At 40.3% G+C, this 15,582-nt stretch overlaps 2 protein-coding genes across 2 annotated transcripts in view; both read right to left on the minus strand.

The window, feature by feature from the left end:
• On the minus strand, positions 1–11,872 carry ltv1 (LTV1 ribosome biogenesis factor). The gene is made up of 11 exons (XM_061915451.1): positions 11,685–11,872; positions 7,198–7,329; positions 6,966–7,136; positions 6,814–6,901; positions 4,595–4,727; positions 4,326–4,524; positions 4,133–4,260; positions 3,939–4,072; positions 2,618–2,670; positions 2,349–2,549; positions 1–295 (listed from the first exon to the last, which is right to left on the minus strand). The coding sequence occupies exons 1-11, from the start codon at positions 11,685–11,687 to the stop codon at positions 182–184; spliced, it is 1,356 nt and encodes a 451-aa protein (XP_061771435.1). The 5' UTR covers positions 11,688–11,872; the 3' UTR covers positions 1–181.
• A 1,931-nt stretch (positions 11,873–13,803) lies between these two features.
• Positions 13,804–15,582, minus strand: part of capn9 (calpain 9) — a 42,556-nt gene continuing 40,777 nt past the window's right edge. The window contains exons 19-20 of the mRNA XM_061915485.1: positions 14,436–14,494; positions 13,804–14,366 (exon numbers count right to left, since the gene is read on the minus strand). Of these exons, the coding sequence (XP_061771469.1) occupies positions 14,340–14,366; positions 14,436–14,494 (86 nt within the window). The 3' untranslated portion in view covers positions 13,804–14,339. The remainder of the gene's footprint in view (positions 14,367–14,435; positions 14,495–15,582) is intronic.

Here is a 15,582-nt window from a genome sequence, read left to right on the forward strand (position 1 = left end):
TAAAAGGGAATAAAATGAGGGTTTTATTATGTCGGTGTGCTCAGGAGCCACACCACCACGCGGTGGACCACACCACCACGTCTCGTCTCCACGCTCGGGCTTCTGCAGAGTTTCTACAGTTCTTGCCCGTGCAGTCAAAAGTGGTGCGTTTTTTGTTTTTTTTTACCAGGTCTGAGACGTCTTAGGACAGCTTGAGACCTTGAACATTGTTCCTCAGGTTCAACATCTGCTTCTCCTGACGCACCTTCTCCTCCTTGAAGGCCCTCTGGTTGGCCTTCTTCTCCACTCGCCTCTCCTGCAAACACACACACACACACACACACACACACCATGTGACCATAACCAAACAACAGGAAATGAGAGCAAGTGCAACACTGATTTTGTTCTGTTATTTTTTTAAACTTCAAGTATTTTTGTTTGTAAATAGTCATAAAAATAAAAAAACTCATATGAGAAGGGGTGTCCAAAAAATGTGGCCTGTTATGTATACACACATATACACACATATACATACATACATACACACACAAATATATATATATATATATATATATATATATATATATATATATATATATATATATATATATATGTGGAGAGGGGCGCTGTAACACAACATAAACACAAAAGAAAAAATACCCAAAATCCCATGCATCCCTACTCTTCCAGGCAACATTATACACCCCCGCCCTCTCAACCCCACCCACCTCAACCGAGGCACGGAAAGGGTGGGGGGATTTGGTGCTAGCGGGGGTGTATAATGTAGCCCGGAAGAGTAGGGATGCATGGGATTCTGGGTATTAGTTCTTTTGTGATTATGTTGTGTTACAGTGCCGATGATCTCCCGAAATGTGTTTGTCATTCTTGTTTGGTGTGGGTTCACAGTGTGGCGCGTATTAGTAAGAATGTTAAAGTTGTTTATATTACAACCCTGAGTGTAACCTGTATGGCTGTTGACTAAGTATGCGTTGCAGTCACTTAAGTGTATTAACAGAAGCTGAATATAAAATGTGACCAGTCGGCACGCAGATCGCGTGATGTAAAAGCGGGCGCGACGACATGTTGTAGAGGGGGTTAAAGGCATTGCCATCACTGCACACCCTCATTCTTATTTGGTGTGGGTTCACAGTGTGGCGCATATTAGTAACAGTGTTAAAGTTGTTTAAACGGGCACTCTCAGTGTGACCTGTATGGCTGTTAAACAAGTATGCCTTGCAATCGTTAGCGTGTGTCTGCAGAAGTCTCATACGACGTGACTGGGCTGGCAAGCTGATTGAACGTGTTGTAGAGGGCGCCAAAGGCAGCGCCTTCATACCACGCCCTTATTATTGTTATTCGAGGGAAATCCAGCAAACATTCTCGAGAATAGTTGATCTGACATTCGGTAATCTCTCTGAATATTTGGGAGGGTTGGCAAGTGTGATGCTGTCAAGCGGCATTCATATAAAACTCGCGAGCCCCACTATCATTAAATTTCCATATTAAGGTGCGGGCCGCGTGTCTGAGACCCCTGGTTTATACATAGCACAAAATAAAAGAAACATTGTATGCAGTGTTATTTTATTTTAAATTTCTAAAGAGTTTTGTGGCTCTCATTGTTTTCTTTATTTTGTGAAACGGGTCAAAAAGGCTCTTTGAGTGGTAAAGGTTGCCGACCCCTGCCGTATTGTATTCAAAGTGTACACACCTTCACTAAAATGTGGACTTTTGTCGAACCTAGAACCAGTTTGGCTAGAGTGTCCGCCCTGGGATGGGTAGGTTGTGAGTTCAAACCCTGGCCGAGTCATACCAAAGACTATAAAAATGGGACCCATTACCTCCCTGCTTGGCACTCGACATCAAGGGTTGGAATTGGGGGTTAAATCCCCAAAAATGATTCCCGGGCGCAGCCAACGCTGCTGCCCACTGCTCCCCTCACCTCCCTGGGAGTGATTAATGGTGATGGTTCAAATGCAGAGAATAACTTCGCCACATCTAGTGTGTGTGTGACTATCACTGGTACTTTAACTTTTAACTTAAGATGTTTGTGACTTCTGATCGCTTGTGAGGGCACCAAAGGGACTCCCATGTGTGTGCTGGCAGACGACAGTTTAACTTGTTTTTTTAGCTTGTTCATAAAATATCCTTGATATGTTTGTTAAATATTCAGTATTGTGTATTGTTTTCAAAGTGTGCTAATCTTCACTAAAATGTGGACTTCTGTCGAACCTGGAACCCATCCAGCCATCCATTTCCTACCGCTTGTCCCTTTTCTATTATATTAATTCACATTGCTCCGCTATACAAATGTTTCCATTTACCAACCCCGGTTTAAGAACTGTAGATGGAAGTTCCACCGTATTTGTCACCTTGCGCTCTTCCTTGATGGCCTGCTTCCGGGCTTTTCTCTCGTCCTTGCTCTCGTCTTTGAGGCGGGGCTGAGTGGCGACCCGAGGCAGGTCCGAGTCGTTGATCCGGCTCATGCGCTCCGCCTGCTTGGCGCTTGGCTCTCTGGCGGGGAGGACGTCCAGGGGGATGCCCGTCCTGGCGGACACTCGGATGGGCTTCACCTGCGGAGCAGCGAGGGACACGCTCACGTCCGATCGGACGCCTTCCTCCCGTCGGGCGGCTGGGTTACCTTTGGGGGAAGCTGGATGACTTTGGGTCTGTTGTAGATGTTGGAGTAGGTGCCTGCGGGAGAGCACACGTAGATAATGTGCACATAGAACTGGATCAAACCTTTTAGAACTAAATATTACGACTACGTATAAATTCTGCTGATATCCTTTTGGAAGTTAAAATGTAGTATCAGTACATTGCGAGTAATTAGACTAGGTATGTCGCTGCTTAGTGATGATGATGATGAAGTCAACAACACCCCAACACTTGTCAACATAAACGGACCATTTTTTAGCGATGCCCCCTCCTGGATCTCACATAAATACATTTTTTTTTAGTAAGAATAAAAATAAAAACGGTGAGTGGCGTTTGAACGGGCCCCGACGCACATCAGGTTTCACGCGAGTCGATACCCTAAACCACGACCAAAAATTTCAGGAATGCTAACATTAGCATGGTAGCAGCTAGCACGCTAACAGCTAGTATGTGTCAAATACAAAGTTATACGACTAAAGCAATTGGCTGAAAAATGCGACTTTTATGCTTAAGGGCCGTTGCTATAGTTATCATCAATTGTGCTGAAATTGTATTTTTCGTTGTCTGTGCAAAGCTGGAAATCCAAAAGATTGCAAGCCAGTCTGGTATCAGTGTTTGTTGCCAGAATCTGCCTGCTGACTGCCAAGGCCGAACATCGAGTACCGTGACGCATCCGGTGGCCATGTACTGCTCGCCTGTGTATCGGCTGGGGACATCTCTGCGCTGCTGATCCGCCTCCGCTTGGGATGTTTTCCCGCTGGCTCCGCTGTGAACGGGACTCTCGCTGCTGTGTTGGATCCGCTTTGGACTGGACTCTCGCGACTGTGTTGGATCCATTATGGATTGAACTTTCACAGTATCATGTTAGACCCGCTCGACATCCTTGCTTTCGTCCTCCAAGGTTCTCATAGTCATCATTGTCACCGACATCCCACTGGGTGTGAGTTTTCCTTGCCCTTATGTGGGCCTCCCGAGGATGTCGTAGTGGTTTGTGCAGCCCTTTGAGACACTAGTGATTCAGGGCTATATGAGTAAACATTGATTGATTGATTGACATATTGTGTCTAACTGGAGCTGTCGAGATTACCCCCTTCTCTCATAATGTAACCAGGGACCTCCCAAATAGAGGAAGCACGTGGGCTGGACTTTTAGAGCGTAGTTTGGATCTGTAACTAGAGCACAGCCCAAAAAACGTGTCTCCTCAATTGAATCTGCATGATTCCTTGCTTCTTGTCTGTTTAATAGATGTCATCAGTGTTTGAACCCGACACCTGTGGAGTGGAAGGAGACGCCGATGTACTCACTGATGATAGTCTCGCAGTCCCACTTGTCTTCTGGCGCCGAGATGACCAAGGTCTCCATCTCCTCCTCCTCGTCATCGCCCTCCTCCTGCAGGACAGGAAGTTGTTTGGGGCCCAAGTCGTCGGGCCTCAGAGAGCTGCAGCAGAGAGAAGGTCAGACACAAGCGGCGGCGTCTCCGCGGGACTTCTTGACTCACTCTTTGGCTTTCTGGACAAAGTAGTCCTTGAGGACTTCCTCCAGGCGAGCGCTGTCCGGCTGGATGAATCCTTCCAGCTCGGCGTTGTCCAGAGCGCCGATCTCGTCGTCGTCGTACTGCTGGTACATCTGGACACACGCGTCCTGTAAGACGGCGGCGACAAGGACGAGGTGCGGGGGACGGGCGTACCCACCTGCTCGAAGCGGTCGTCCAGCAGAGTGAGCTGCTCGCTCCGCCTCATCACCGACGACGTCAGCGAGTACTCGGTGAAGCGGCTCTTCGTCTCCTCGTCCAGGAAGAGATGCTCGCGGGGGCGGCCGTCTTCCGAGAGCCCGCCCTCCGAGTCAAAATCCTCGTCGTCGTCCGTGTCCTCCCACTCCTCGTCTTCATCGCTGTCAACCGGCAAAGGTTCACACCTCCGGCTCAAACTTAACACGGCTTGACCCCGCCCCTTTTAATCACCTGAGCTCCACGGCGGCGCCGGCGTTGTTGGCTTGGACGACAAAGTCGTCTTCCAGCTCGTTCTCGGGGTCGTCGTAGTCAAAGTCGTCGTCCAGAGCGGCCACAATGTCGGGGTCCATGTCCAGACGCGGTCCTGACAAGAAGCACACGCCAATTACCACAGGAATACCAGAAACATTTCTAGTACCGTATTTCCTAGTATGCGCCTGCCTAGAATTACTCCCGGGTCAAACTCGTCACGTCACGAGAGACACTTCACCTGTCATCATTTTCAAAATGGAGGAGCCTGATTTCAATCATTTGAAATCGCATAAAGGGAAGAACAATAGGAGTTATTCAGTAGGATTTAAGGTCCAAGCTATTGAATATGCTAGAAAGAACAGTAAGCAGCTATGTTTTGTTAATATACCGTAGCTGCGTGTGTCAAATATGAGTCATTAAATGACTTCCGCCTCCTGGTGGTAGAGGGCGCTAGTGATCCTTCTTGCGACTACTTGGGGCGGTTTAGCTCGGTTGGTAGAGTGGCCGTGCCAGCAACTTGAGGGTTACAGGTTCGATTCCCGCTTCTGCCATCCTAGTCACTGCCGTTGTGTCCTTGGGCAAGACACTTTACCCACCTGCTCCCAGTGCCACCCACACTGGTTTAAATGTAACTTAGATATTGGGTTTCACTATGTAAAGCGCTTTGAGTCACTAGAGAAAAAGCGCTATATAAATATAATTCACTTCACTTCACTACTCGGCTGCAGAAGAAGTGACAACAAGCAGCGATCGTTTACTTTTTCCTCTCGCTTGCACTTTTAACATGGAGGATTACATATCTAAAACAAAACCGTTTTCTAAACTGGACTTTCAATCGAAGCAGGAGGTGATAAAGGAAGATCTCCATCGAGACAGAGAGACTTTTAAAACTGAAGAAAGATAAGGAAGACTTATATAAACAAGTTATCGATGCTTTTGATCAGAAGGAGCTGCGCATGGACTTCATTTATAAGTAAAGGGAAGACCATAATAACGTTTTTTTTTTTATTAAATGTGCTTTTCATGATGGTATCCTTACATCACACTTAAATTTATAAGCGCAAGCCTAAATTTACCGCATGCCTTTGGTAAACGCCGGAGTGAGAAGAGGTTTTAAATTAATTAGCGCCCCGGCGGCAATTCAAGGAAATACGGTAGTTGTTTTATTTGCTGACAAACTCTGCATTTGGCCAAGTTTAAGTTCCACTATTGCAGGGGTCTCTGAACCTTTTGACTTGGGGGCCACATAAATTTGGTTGGCGGCCAATAGCCGACTGCATGTAAACTAACATACAAACCTGTACATATATATATATTTACATGCATATATATACACTGGCTTCACGGTGGCAGAGGGGTTAGTGCGTCTGCCTCACAATACGAAGTTCCTGCAGTCCTGGGTTCAAATCCAGGCTCGGGATCTTCCTTTGTGGAGTTTGCATGTTCTCCCCGTGAATGCGTGGGGTCCCTCCGGGTACTCCGGCTTCCTCCCACTTCCAAAGACATGCACCTGGGGATAGGTTGATTGGCTACACTAAATTGGCCCTAGTGTGTGAATGTGAGTGTGAATGTTGTCTGTCTATCTGTGTTGGCCCTGTGATGAGCTGGCGACTTGTCCAGGGTGTACCCCGCTTTCCGCCCGATTGTAGCTGAGATAGGCGCCAGCGCCCCCCGCGACCCCAAAAGGGAATAAGCGGTAGAAAATGGATGGATGGATATATACACTGTATTTTTTGGAATATAAGGCACACTTAAAACCCTTTCACTTCCTCAAAAATCGACGGTGCGCCTTATAACCCGGTACGCCTGATGTACGGCATAACTCTGGTTGTGCTTACCGACCTTGAAGCAATTTTATTTGGTACATGGTGTAATGATAAGTGTGAACGGTAGATGGCAGTCACACACGGCCCTGACAAGAAGCACACACGCCAATTACGACATCCATCCATCCATTTCTACCGCTTATTCCCTTTGGAGTCAATTCTGACATGAATACCAGAAATATTTCTAAAAGTTGTCTTATTTGCTGACAAACTCTGCATTTGGCCTAGTTTAAGTTCATATATTTTACATGCAGTCGCTCAAAAAGGTAAAGGCTGTTGATGAGGTTCTAGTGTTGCAACAGCGCCACTGTGTGGTTGATCCTGGGAGGTGTCTCTGCTGTCGTCAAGGTGTGCGGACTCGGACAAGCTCACCTGAGGTCGGCGCCGCCTTGTTGAGGAGTCCCACCTCTTCTTCAAAGTCGGAGGCGAACACGGACGACGGCAGCATGAGGCTGGCGGCCTGGAACACATGGGGACACTTTTTAGAGCGGGCTATTTAACACGGGGAGGACATGTTGACTTACGGGTGCGACTGTGTCCGCGTCGCCTTCGTCATGGTCATCATGAGGGGAGGCGGCAGCGGCCACCAGCTCCATCTGGCAGGTGGCCTCCTTCAGGTGCTGCAGGTAGTCGTAGTCGTCGTCGAAAAAGACGCCATAACTCCTCTGTTCCTCTTGCCGCTTCTCCGCCTTTCCCTGGAAGAAGACGCGGACAATCAGGTAACTCGGTCGGCGGGTGGCGGGCGGCGGAGCGCACCTTGGCGACGGGCAGGAGGACGCGCTGTGGCGCCGTCTCATCGGCAGCCAGGGGGTCTCTCTGACTCCTGTGGACCAGGTGAAAGGTCACCGCCTTCTTCTTCTCGATGAACGACTTCTTCTTCCGACGAGGCTGCGAGAGACAAAGACGCAGGTTCAAATAGTTAATAATACTATTTTTAAGTTTTGTTCATTCACAATCCCCATGTAAGACAAAAACACGTTTTTCTTTTTTTTTTTATGCATTCTAAGTCGTAAAATATGGCAAGTACGAGGTGGCTAACAATAAAGCCCATAAAGCCGTCTAAAAAAACATTTAAAAAAAAGCCAACAATACTTCATTCACATGTCATGACATGAACATTAACATTAGCGATTATAAGCGCCAATGTGAAGTGAATTATATTTATATAGCGCTTTTCTGTAGTGCAGGGGTCGCCAACCTTTTTGAAACCAAGAGCTACTTCCTGGGTACTGATTAATGCGAAGGGCTACCAGTTTGATACACGCTTAAATAAATTGCTAGAAATAGCCAATTTGCTCAAGTTACCCTTAATAAATAAATCTATATATATATATAAAAAAAAGCATTTCTGTCTGTCATTCCGTCGTACATTTTTTTTTCCTTTTACGGAAGGTTTTTTGTAGAGAATAAATGATGAAAAAAACACTTAATTGAACGGTTTAAAAGATGAGAAAACACACAAAAATGACAATTTTATTTTGAAACATAGTTTATCTTCAATTTCGACTCTTTAAAATTCTAAATTCAACCGAAAAAAATGAAGAGAAAAACTAGCTAATTTGAATCTTTTTGAAACAATTAAAAAAATAATTTATGGGATAGATTGTAGCTGAGATAGGCGCCAGCGCCCCCCGCGACCCCGAAAGGGAATAAGCGGTAGAAAATGGATGGATGGATGGATTAATAATTTTTCCTGATTAAGATTAATTTTAGAAATTTGATGAGATGTTGTAAATAGGTTAAAATCCAACCTGCACTTTGTTAGAATATATAACAAATTGGACCAAGCTATATTTCTAACAAAAACAAATCATTATTTCTTCTAGATTTTCCAGAACAAAAATTTTAAAAGAAATTCAAAAGACTTTGAAATAAGATTTAAATTTGATTCTACAGATATTCTAGATTTGCCAGAATAATTTTTTTGAATTTTAATCATAAGTTTGAAGAAATATTTCACAAATATTCTTTGTTGAAAAAACAGAAGCTAAAATGAAGAATTTAATTAAAAAGTATTTATTATTCTTTACAATAAAAAATTTTAAAAATACTTGAAAATTTATATAAATTGTCAGGAAAGAAGAGGAAGGAATTTAAAAGATAAAAGGTATATGTGTTTAAAAATCCTAAAATTATTTTTAAGGTTGTATTTTTTCTCTAAAATTGTCTTTCTGAAAGTTATAAGAAGCAAAGTATTAAAAATAAATACATTTATTTAAACAAATGAAGACCAAGTCTTTCAAATATTTTCTTGGATTTTCCAATTCTATTTGAGTTTTGTGTCTTTTAGAATTAAAAATGTCGAGCAAAGCGAGACCAGCTTGCTAGTAAATAAATACAATTTAAAAAATTGAGGCAGCTCACTGGTAAGTGCTGCTATTTGAGCTATTTTTAGAACAGGCCAGTGGGCGACTCATCTGGTTCTTGCCCCTGCTCTAGTGACTCAAAAACGCTCTACATTGTGAAACCCAATATCTAAGTTAGATTTTTAAAGCAGTGTGGGTAGCACTGGGAGCAGGTGGGTAAAGTGTCTTGCCCAAGGACAAAGACGGCAGTAACTAGAATGACGTAAGTGGGGATCGAACCAGGAACCCTCAAGTTGCTGACACGTCCACTCTACCAACCGAGCTATACCGCCCCAATGCTGGCAAACTATTGTTAAAGGGCTAACTAGCTGCAATATTGACATATATGAGCTGCTGCATCGCCTCTAAGTTGGTGAAAGTTAATTCTAGATTATAAACCATGCCTCTCACCTAGATAGTAAAAGGCTGTGGACATAAAACGGCAAGTTTGGTCAAATTTGGCATCCAACTTAGACCCGGAGATGGCCAGAAAGACACAAAAAGACTTTTATTTTTTTAATGCATGAGGATTATGATGAATTGTTCATGTAATGATCAATCTTCATCCCAGTGAGAGCAGACATTGTACAGTAAGTGATTGTTTTATTATGTTGATAGTTTGTGTATCTTACATACAGCTAAATATGAAACAATGGAGGTTTTTAAAGTGCTTTATAGGCGGAATGGAGCGACTCTCATAGGCTGCTTAGTTAGCTGACTTTTGCTAGAGTTTATTTACGAGTTAGAATGCATAAAAAAGAAAAACTTATGTGTTCATGTTTTACATAAGGATTGGAATTGATAGACAAAGTTAAAAAAAAAAAGTGCAGTTCCTAATGAACTGTTTGAACTGTTACATACATTTATATTTTGTTAATGTTTTTTTAATGCATGAGGATTATGATGAATTGTTCATGTAAAGTGGTAGATATAAACATCCCATCAATCTTTATTCAAGTGAGAGCAGACATTGTATAGTAAGTGATTTTATTTATTGGGTTGATAGTTTGCATATCTTGTTTAGAACTTACATTTGATATATATACTTACAGCTAAATATAAAACAATGATGGAGGTTTATAGGCGGAATAGAGCGACTCTCATAGGTTGCTTAGTGAGCTGACTTTTGCTAGTGTTTATTTACGAGTTAGAATGCATAAAAAAGAAAAACTTATGTGTTCATGTTTTACATAAGGATTGAAATTTATAGACAAAGTTCCAAAAACAGTTCCCATTTAACTGTTTGAACTGTTACATACATTTTTATTTTGTTATTGTTTTTTAAATGCATGAGGATTATGATGAATTGTTCATGTAAAAGGGGAAGATATAAACATCCCATCAATCTGTATCCCAGTGAGAGCAGACATAGGTTGCTTAGTGAGCTGACTTTTGCTAATGTTTATTTACGAGTTAGAATGCATAAAAAAGAAAAACTTATGTGTTCATGTTTTACATAAGGATTGGAATTTATAGACAAAGTTCCAAAAACAGTTCCCATTTAACTGTTTGAACTGTTACATACATTTTTATTTTGTTATTGTTTTTTAAATGCATGAGGATTATGATGAATTGTTCATGTAAAAGGGGAAGATATAAACATCCCATCAATCTGTATCCCAGTGAGAGCAGACATTGTACAGTAAGTGATTGTTTAATTATGTTGATAGTTTGTGTACCTTGTTTAGTGAAGTGAATTATATTTATATAGCGCTTTTCTCGAGTGACTCAAAGCGCTTTTACATAGTGAAACGCAATATCTAAGTTACATTTAAACCAGTGTGTGTGGCACTGGGAGCAGGTGGGTAAATCGTCTTGCCCAAGGACACAACGGCAGTGACTAGGATGGCTAAAAGCAGGGATTGAACCTGGAACCCTCAAGTTGCTGGCCCGGCCACTCTACCAACCGAGCTATTCCGGCACTGAGTGAGCACAATATGTCCATCATGTCCTCATATGTAATGTTTACATTTTTTTTCTATTTTTTCGGACTACAATGTGCAATAATTTTATATGTATGTGTATATATACTCATATGCATGCATATATATGTCTGTGTGGATATATATATACATAGATACATCTATATCTTTTTTTACTATTTATATTACCATATTGTATATGCACCTTAGGGGATCTGCTCCAATTTCGTTGTTCTTTGAACCATTTCATCGCAATAAAGACAATAAAACTCTATTCTATTCTACCAACCGAGCTATACCGCCCGTTTAGAGCTTACTAGATGACATACATACTTAAAGTTAAACACAAAACAATGACGGAGGTTTTTGGAGCGCTTTATAGGCAAAATAGAGCGACTTTCATAGGCTGCTTAGTTAGCTGACTTTTGCTAGCGTTTATTTACTAATTAGAATGCATACAAATATGTATTGCATTCTATTTTAGTAACATTGAATTTACAACCCCCCGCACTCTTTTGTACAGTTTTTTTTTTACTTACTTTGATTATTATTATTTCCCAACTGTTTGTAAATGATGAAATTTATAAATAAAGGTTTATTTACAAATAAATAAATAAAAAAACAACTCGCCGGCCATCCAGGAAATTATAAAACAATTCTTCTCAACAAAGGAGAAGAAATATAACCTTGGAGAAAAATTCGAACTTAAAACATTTGCATGCGCGTACAACACTTGTAACTTTTAGCATATAAGGGACAAGCGGTAGGAAATGGATGGATGAGTATAACAAATTAAATGATGGAATCGATTAATAAAAAATAACAATAACATAAGATAATAAGTTATTGAGTGGGACATTGTTGTCCTGACTATTTATTAGCAGAACATTCTTATTTACAAACTATGACAAATGTTGGAAATAAACTTGAATCAACAAAGCTAAGCTAGCAGCTAGCTCGCTAAAAGACTGCTTACCATGTTCCCACACGGACTGTCTCCACTTTATATGAGCGCTCCAACCTAAAACTCGTCAAACTTGAGGTTGCTGGGTAAGAAAAAGTAAATTAATCCGTGAGAAAGAACAAATTAATGTGAGACTTTAGTCACGTTTTTGTTTCTCCTCCATGCTGCTTACATCCGTACTGGACGCAACCATTACACGCAGTGTCGAAAGAGTCTTAAAACAAACTCAAACGCGTTGTTGATTAAATAATTGTTCCTTTTTCACCCTGAAATGTATTTAATGTTAATATACGTTTTTATGGTTTGTGGATTTCTAAAATAAAAGGCATTCTGCAATTGTCATTAATGGTTCGCCTCCCCAAATAAACTGGCTAGATTGGTACGGTCCGTTTTTTTCTCTTCCAACTTTATTGACAACAATGCATTTGCATTGAGGTGACGTCACATGCCAGTTAGGTTTACCCTCCTGTTTTTATAATGTTAGGTTTACCCTCCTGTTTTTATAATGTTTTATACTGTTGTTGAACTTATTTTGATTATTGTTTCTCAACTGTTTGTAAATGTTAAAATAAAAAAATACAAATAAATAAGTAAAAAAAAACCCTGTAATATCAATAGTTGTTTTTACAGTGTATTACTGTAAATGCAAAATACCACAGTATAGTTTTTTTTTTTTACAGCAAAATTATTTTATTTGGTATAAAAATCTACATTTAAGTTGTATTTCTGCAAAAAAAAAAAAAAAAAAAGGCACCACCAATTTTTTACAGTAAAATTGTGGCGATTAATCTGACGTTTTTTGTTTTTTTTACCGTAAAATCCAAAGTTGTTTTGTTTACGGTGTATTACTGTAAATGGAAAAACGGTACCAAAGAGGGTTTTTATGGTAAATTACTCCAACTGAGCTGCCAGTTTTTTTTTTTTTATTGTAAAATCTAAGGTTTTTACGCTGTATTTCTGTAAATGCAAAATACCACAGTATATGGTTTTTTTTTACAGTAAAATTTTATTTGGTATAAAATCTACATTTAAGTTGTATTACTGTAAATAAAAAAAATGTCACCGTTTTTTTTACAGTGAAATTGTGGCGATTAACCTCGGTTTTTTTTTTATCGTAAAATCCAAAGTTGTTTTATGGTGTATTACTATAAATGGAAAAACGGTACCAAAGAGGTTTTTTACGGTAAATTACTCCAACTGAGCTGACAGTTTTTTTTTTTTACTGTAAAATCTAAGGTTTTTACGCTGTATTTCTGTAAATGCAAAATACCACAGTATAGGGTTTTTTTTACAGTAAAATTATTTTATGCGGTATAAAATCTACATTTAAGTTGTATTACTGTAAATAAGAAAAATGTCACCACCGTTTTTTTTACAGTAAAATTGTGGCGATTAACCTGCAGTTTTTTGTTTTTTTACCGTAAAATCCAAAGTTGTTTTGTTTACGGTGTATTACTGTAAATGGAAAAACGGTACCAAAGAGGTTTTGTTTACAGTAAATTACTCCAACTGAGCTGACAGGTTTTTTTTTTACTGTAAAATCTAAGGTTTTTACGCTGTATATCTGTAAATGCAAAATACCACAGTATAGGGTTTTTTTTACAGTAAAATTATTTTATGTGGTATAAAATCTACATTTAAGTTGTATTACTGTAAATAAAAAAATGTCACCACCGTTTTTTTTACAGTAAAATTGTGGCGATTAACCTGCCGTTTTTTTGTTTTTTTACCACAAAATCCAAAGTTGTTTTGTTTACGGTGTATAATGGAAAAACGGTACCAAAGAGGTTTTTTACGATAAATTACTCCAACTGAGCTGCCAGTTTTTTTTTTTTTACTGTAAAATCTAAGATTTTTACGGTGTATTTCTGTAAATGGAAATTACCGCAGTATAGGGTTTTTTACAGTAAAATTGTGGCAATTGAGCTGCTAGTTTATTTTCTTAAACAAATTGTCACTTTTACAATGTACTATCTCATGGATAACTTGTTTTGAAATAAGTCAAGCAGACACTTAACTTTTTTTGTTATAAAAAAAATCATATATGGTAATATATTTGTCGCAATATTACAGATTTAAGTTTAAAAAATAAGCCATTTTATTTCATTTCAAAGTAGAAAGAACAAATACATTTAGTCAGAAAATTTTATTTCTAGGCCATACAAAATGTACGTGACCCCGGGGCCCTGAGTTTGACACCTTCAAATTCAGGCGGTCTCTGGATGCTACAGATGTACTGACCTCTTGTGGACAATATGAGTAAATCAGATCAATGACCCTTAAATATATTTGGAAATGATAGCACTGCATTGACTTATATGACACAATCCAAACAACCTCCCCTAGTCATGATGCAAACATGTTTGTTTGCTAGCTATTGCACAACAGAGCAGATGATTGTTTTTATTGTTTTTATATTTCATAGCAGCACTCATCTCAAGGGAAAGTTGACAAACTTTTCACAGTAGCTGAGAGGGAGGCTTTATTCACAATGTACTGGTCCGAGGAAAAGGTAATAATCAGTAATCTCACATTATGTGTTGAAGTGTGGAGAGGCTCGGATGTCAAAAGGTGAAAAGAAAGGAGAAGACGTCCGCCCCGCGACTGCAGAGCGTCCGGCTTGCGTTTTGTTCTTCGCTTGGCTCGGCCGGACTCCCGGGCGTCCTCTCACACGTTCATGGACAAGACGAGGAACTGGGGAGGAGGTCACAAGAGTCAACGTGGCGACTCGGAGGGGGCGGGGTTAATGAGATGCGGTTTTACCTGCAGCATGGTGAAGTTCACCCTGCCCTTGTGGTGCGTGTCCATGGCCTGGAAGACACCTGTGTCGGCACAAAAGCACACGTTGGCGTGGGAACTACTTTTTAGGGACCGAGGACCCTGTTGTATTTCTAGGTTTTATTATTATTATACCGCCGCCTCTTTGAGCTGTAATTTGACCCCCTTAACATGCGTCAAAACTCACCATTTTGAAACACACATCAAGACTGCCGAAAATTGCGATCTAATGAAAATAAAAAAATAAAATAAAAAAATAAAAATTGCGCTCTAGCGCCCCCTAGGAAAAATCACAGACAAAACTGCTTGTAACTTCCGTTAGAAATTTCGTAGAGACGTGAAACAAAAACCTCTATGTAGGTCTGACTTAGACCTAGATTTCATACATTGACATCTTTCAGCAAAAATCAACAGGAAGTTGGCAAAAACCCCTAAAAAATTTCATTTTTGCCTCTTTGAGCTGTAATTTAACCCCCTTAAAATGTGACAAAACTCACCAAACTGGACACACACATCAGTACTGGCGAAAAATGCGATCTGATAAAAAAAAACAAAAAAAAAACCCAAAACTCAAAATTGCGCTCTAGCGCCCCCTAGGAATAAAACACAGACAAAACTGCTTGTAACTTCCGTTAGGAATGTCGTAGAGACATAAAACAAAAACTTCTATGTAGGTCCCACTTAGACCTACATTTCATACATTGACATCCTTCAGCAAAAATCAACAGGAAGTTGGCAAAAAACCCTTCAAAACAAAAGTTTCCTAAAAAATGTCATTTTTGTCTCTTTGAGCTGTAATTTGACCCCCTTAAAATGCTTCAAAACTCACCAAACAGGACAAACACATCAGGACTGGCAAAAATTGCGATTTAATAACAAATAAAAACCCCAAAACTCAAAATTGCACTCTAGCGCCCCCTAGGAATAAAACACTGACAAAACTGCTCTTGGGTACAAAACACAGACAAAACTGCTTGTAACTTCCGGTACGAATGTCGTAGAGACATAAAACAAAAACTTCTATGCAGGTCCCACTTAGACCTACATTTCATTCATTGACATCCTTCAGCAAAAATCAACAGGAAGTTGGCAAAAACCCCTTCAAAACAAAAGTTTCCTAAAAAATGTCATT

This window comes from Nerophis ophidion, linkage group LG01 (genome assembly GCF_033978795.1).
Source record: "Nerophis ophidion isolate RoL-2023_Sa linkage group LG01, RoL_Noph_v1.0, whole genome shotgun sequence".
In the NCBI taxonomy this organism is placed as follows: Eukaryota; Metazoa; Chordata; class Actinopteri; order Syngnathiformes; family Syngnathidae; genus Nerophis; species Nerophis ophidion.

Bases quoted from the DNA above. Each gene is read 5' to 3' on its own strand.
- ltv1 (XM_061915451.1), bottom strand. The intron at 7,137-7,197 runs GTGCGCTCCGCC...GTCTTCTTCCAG, and splicing joins TCCTCCTGCCCGTCGCCAAG to GGAAAGGCGGAGAAGCGGCA. The intron at 2,671-3,938 runs GTGAGTACATCG...GCTCTCCCGCAG, and splicing joins GGACTGCGAGACTATCATCA to GCACCTACTCCAACATCTAC.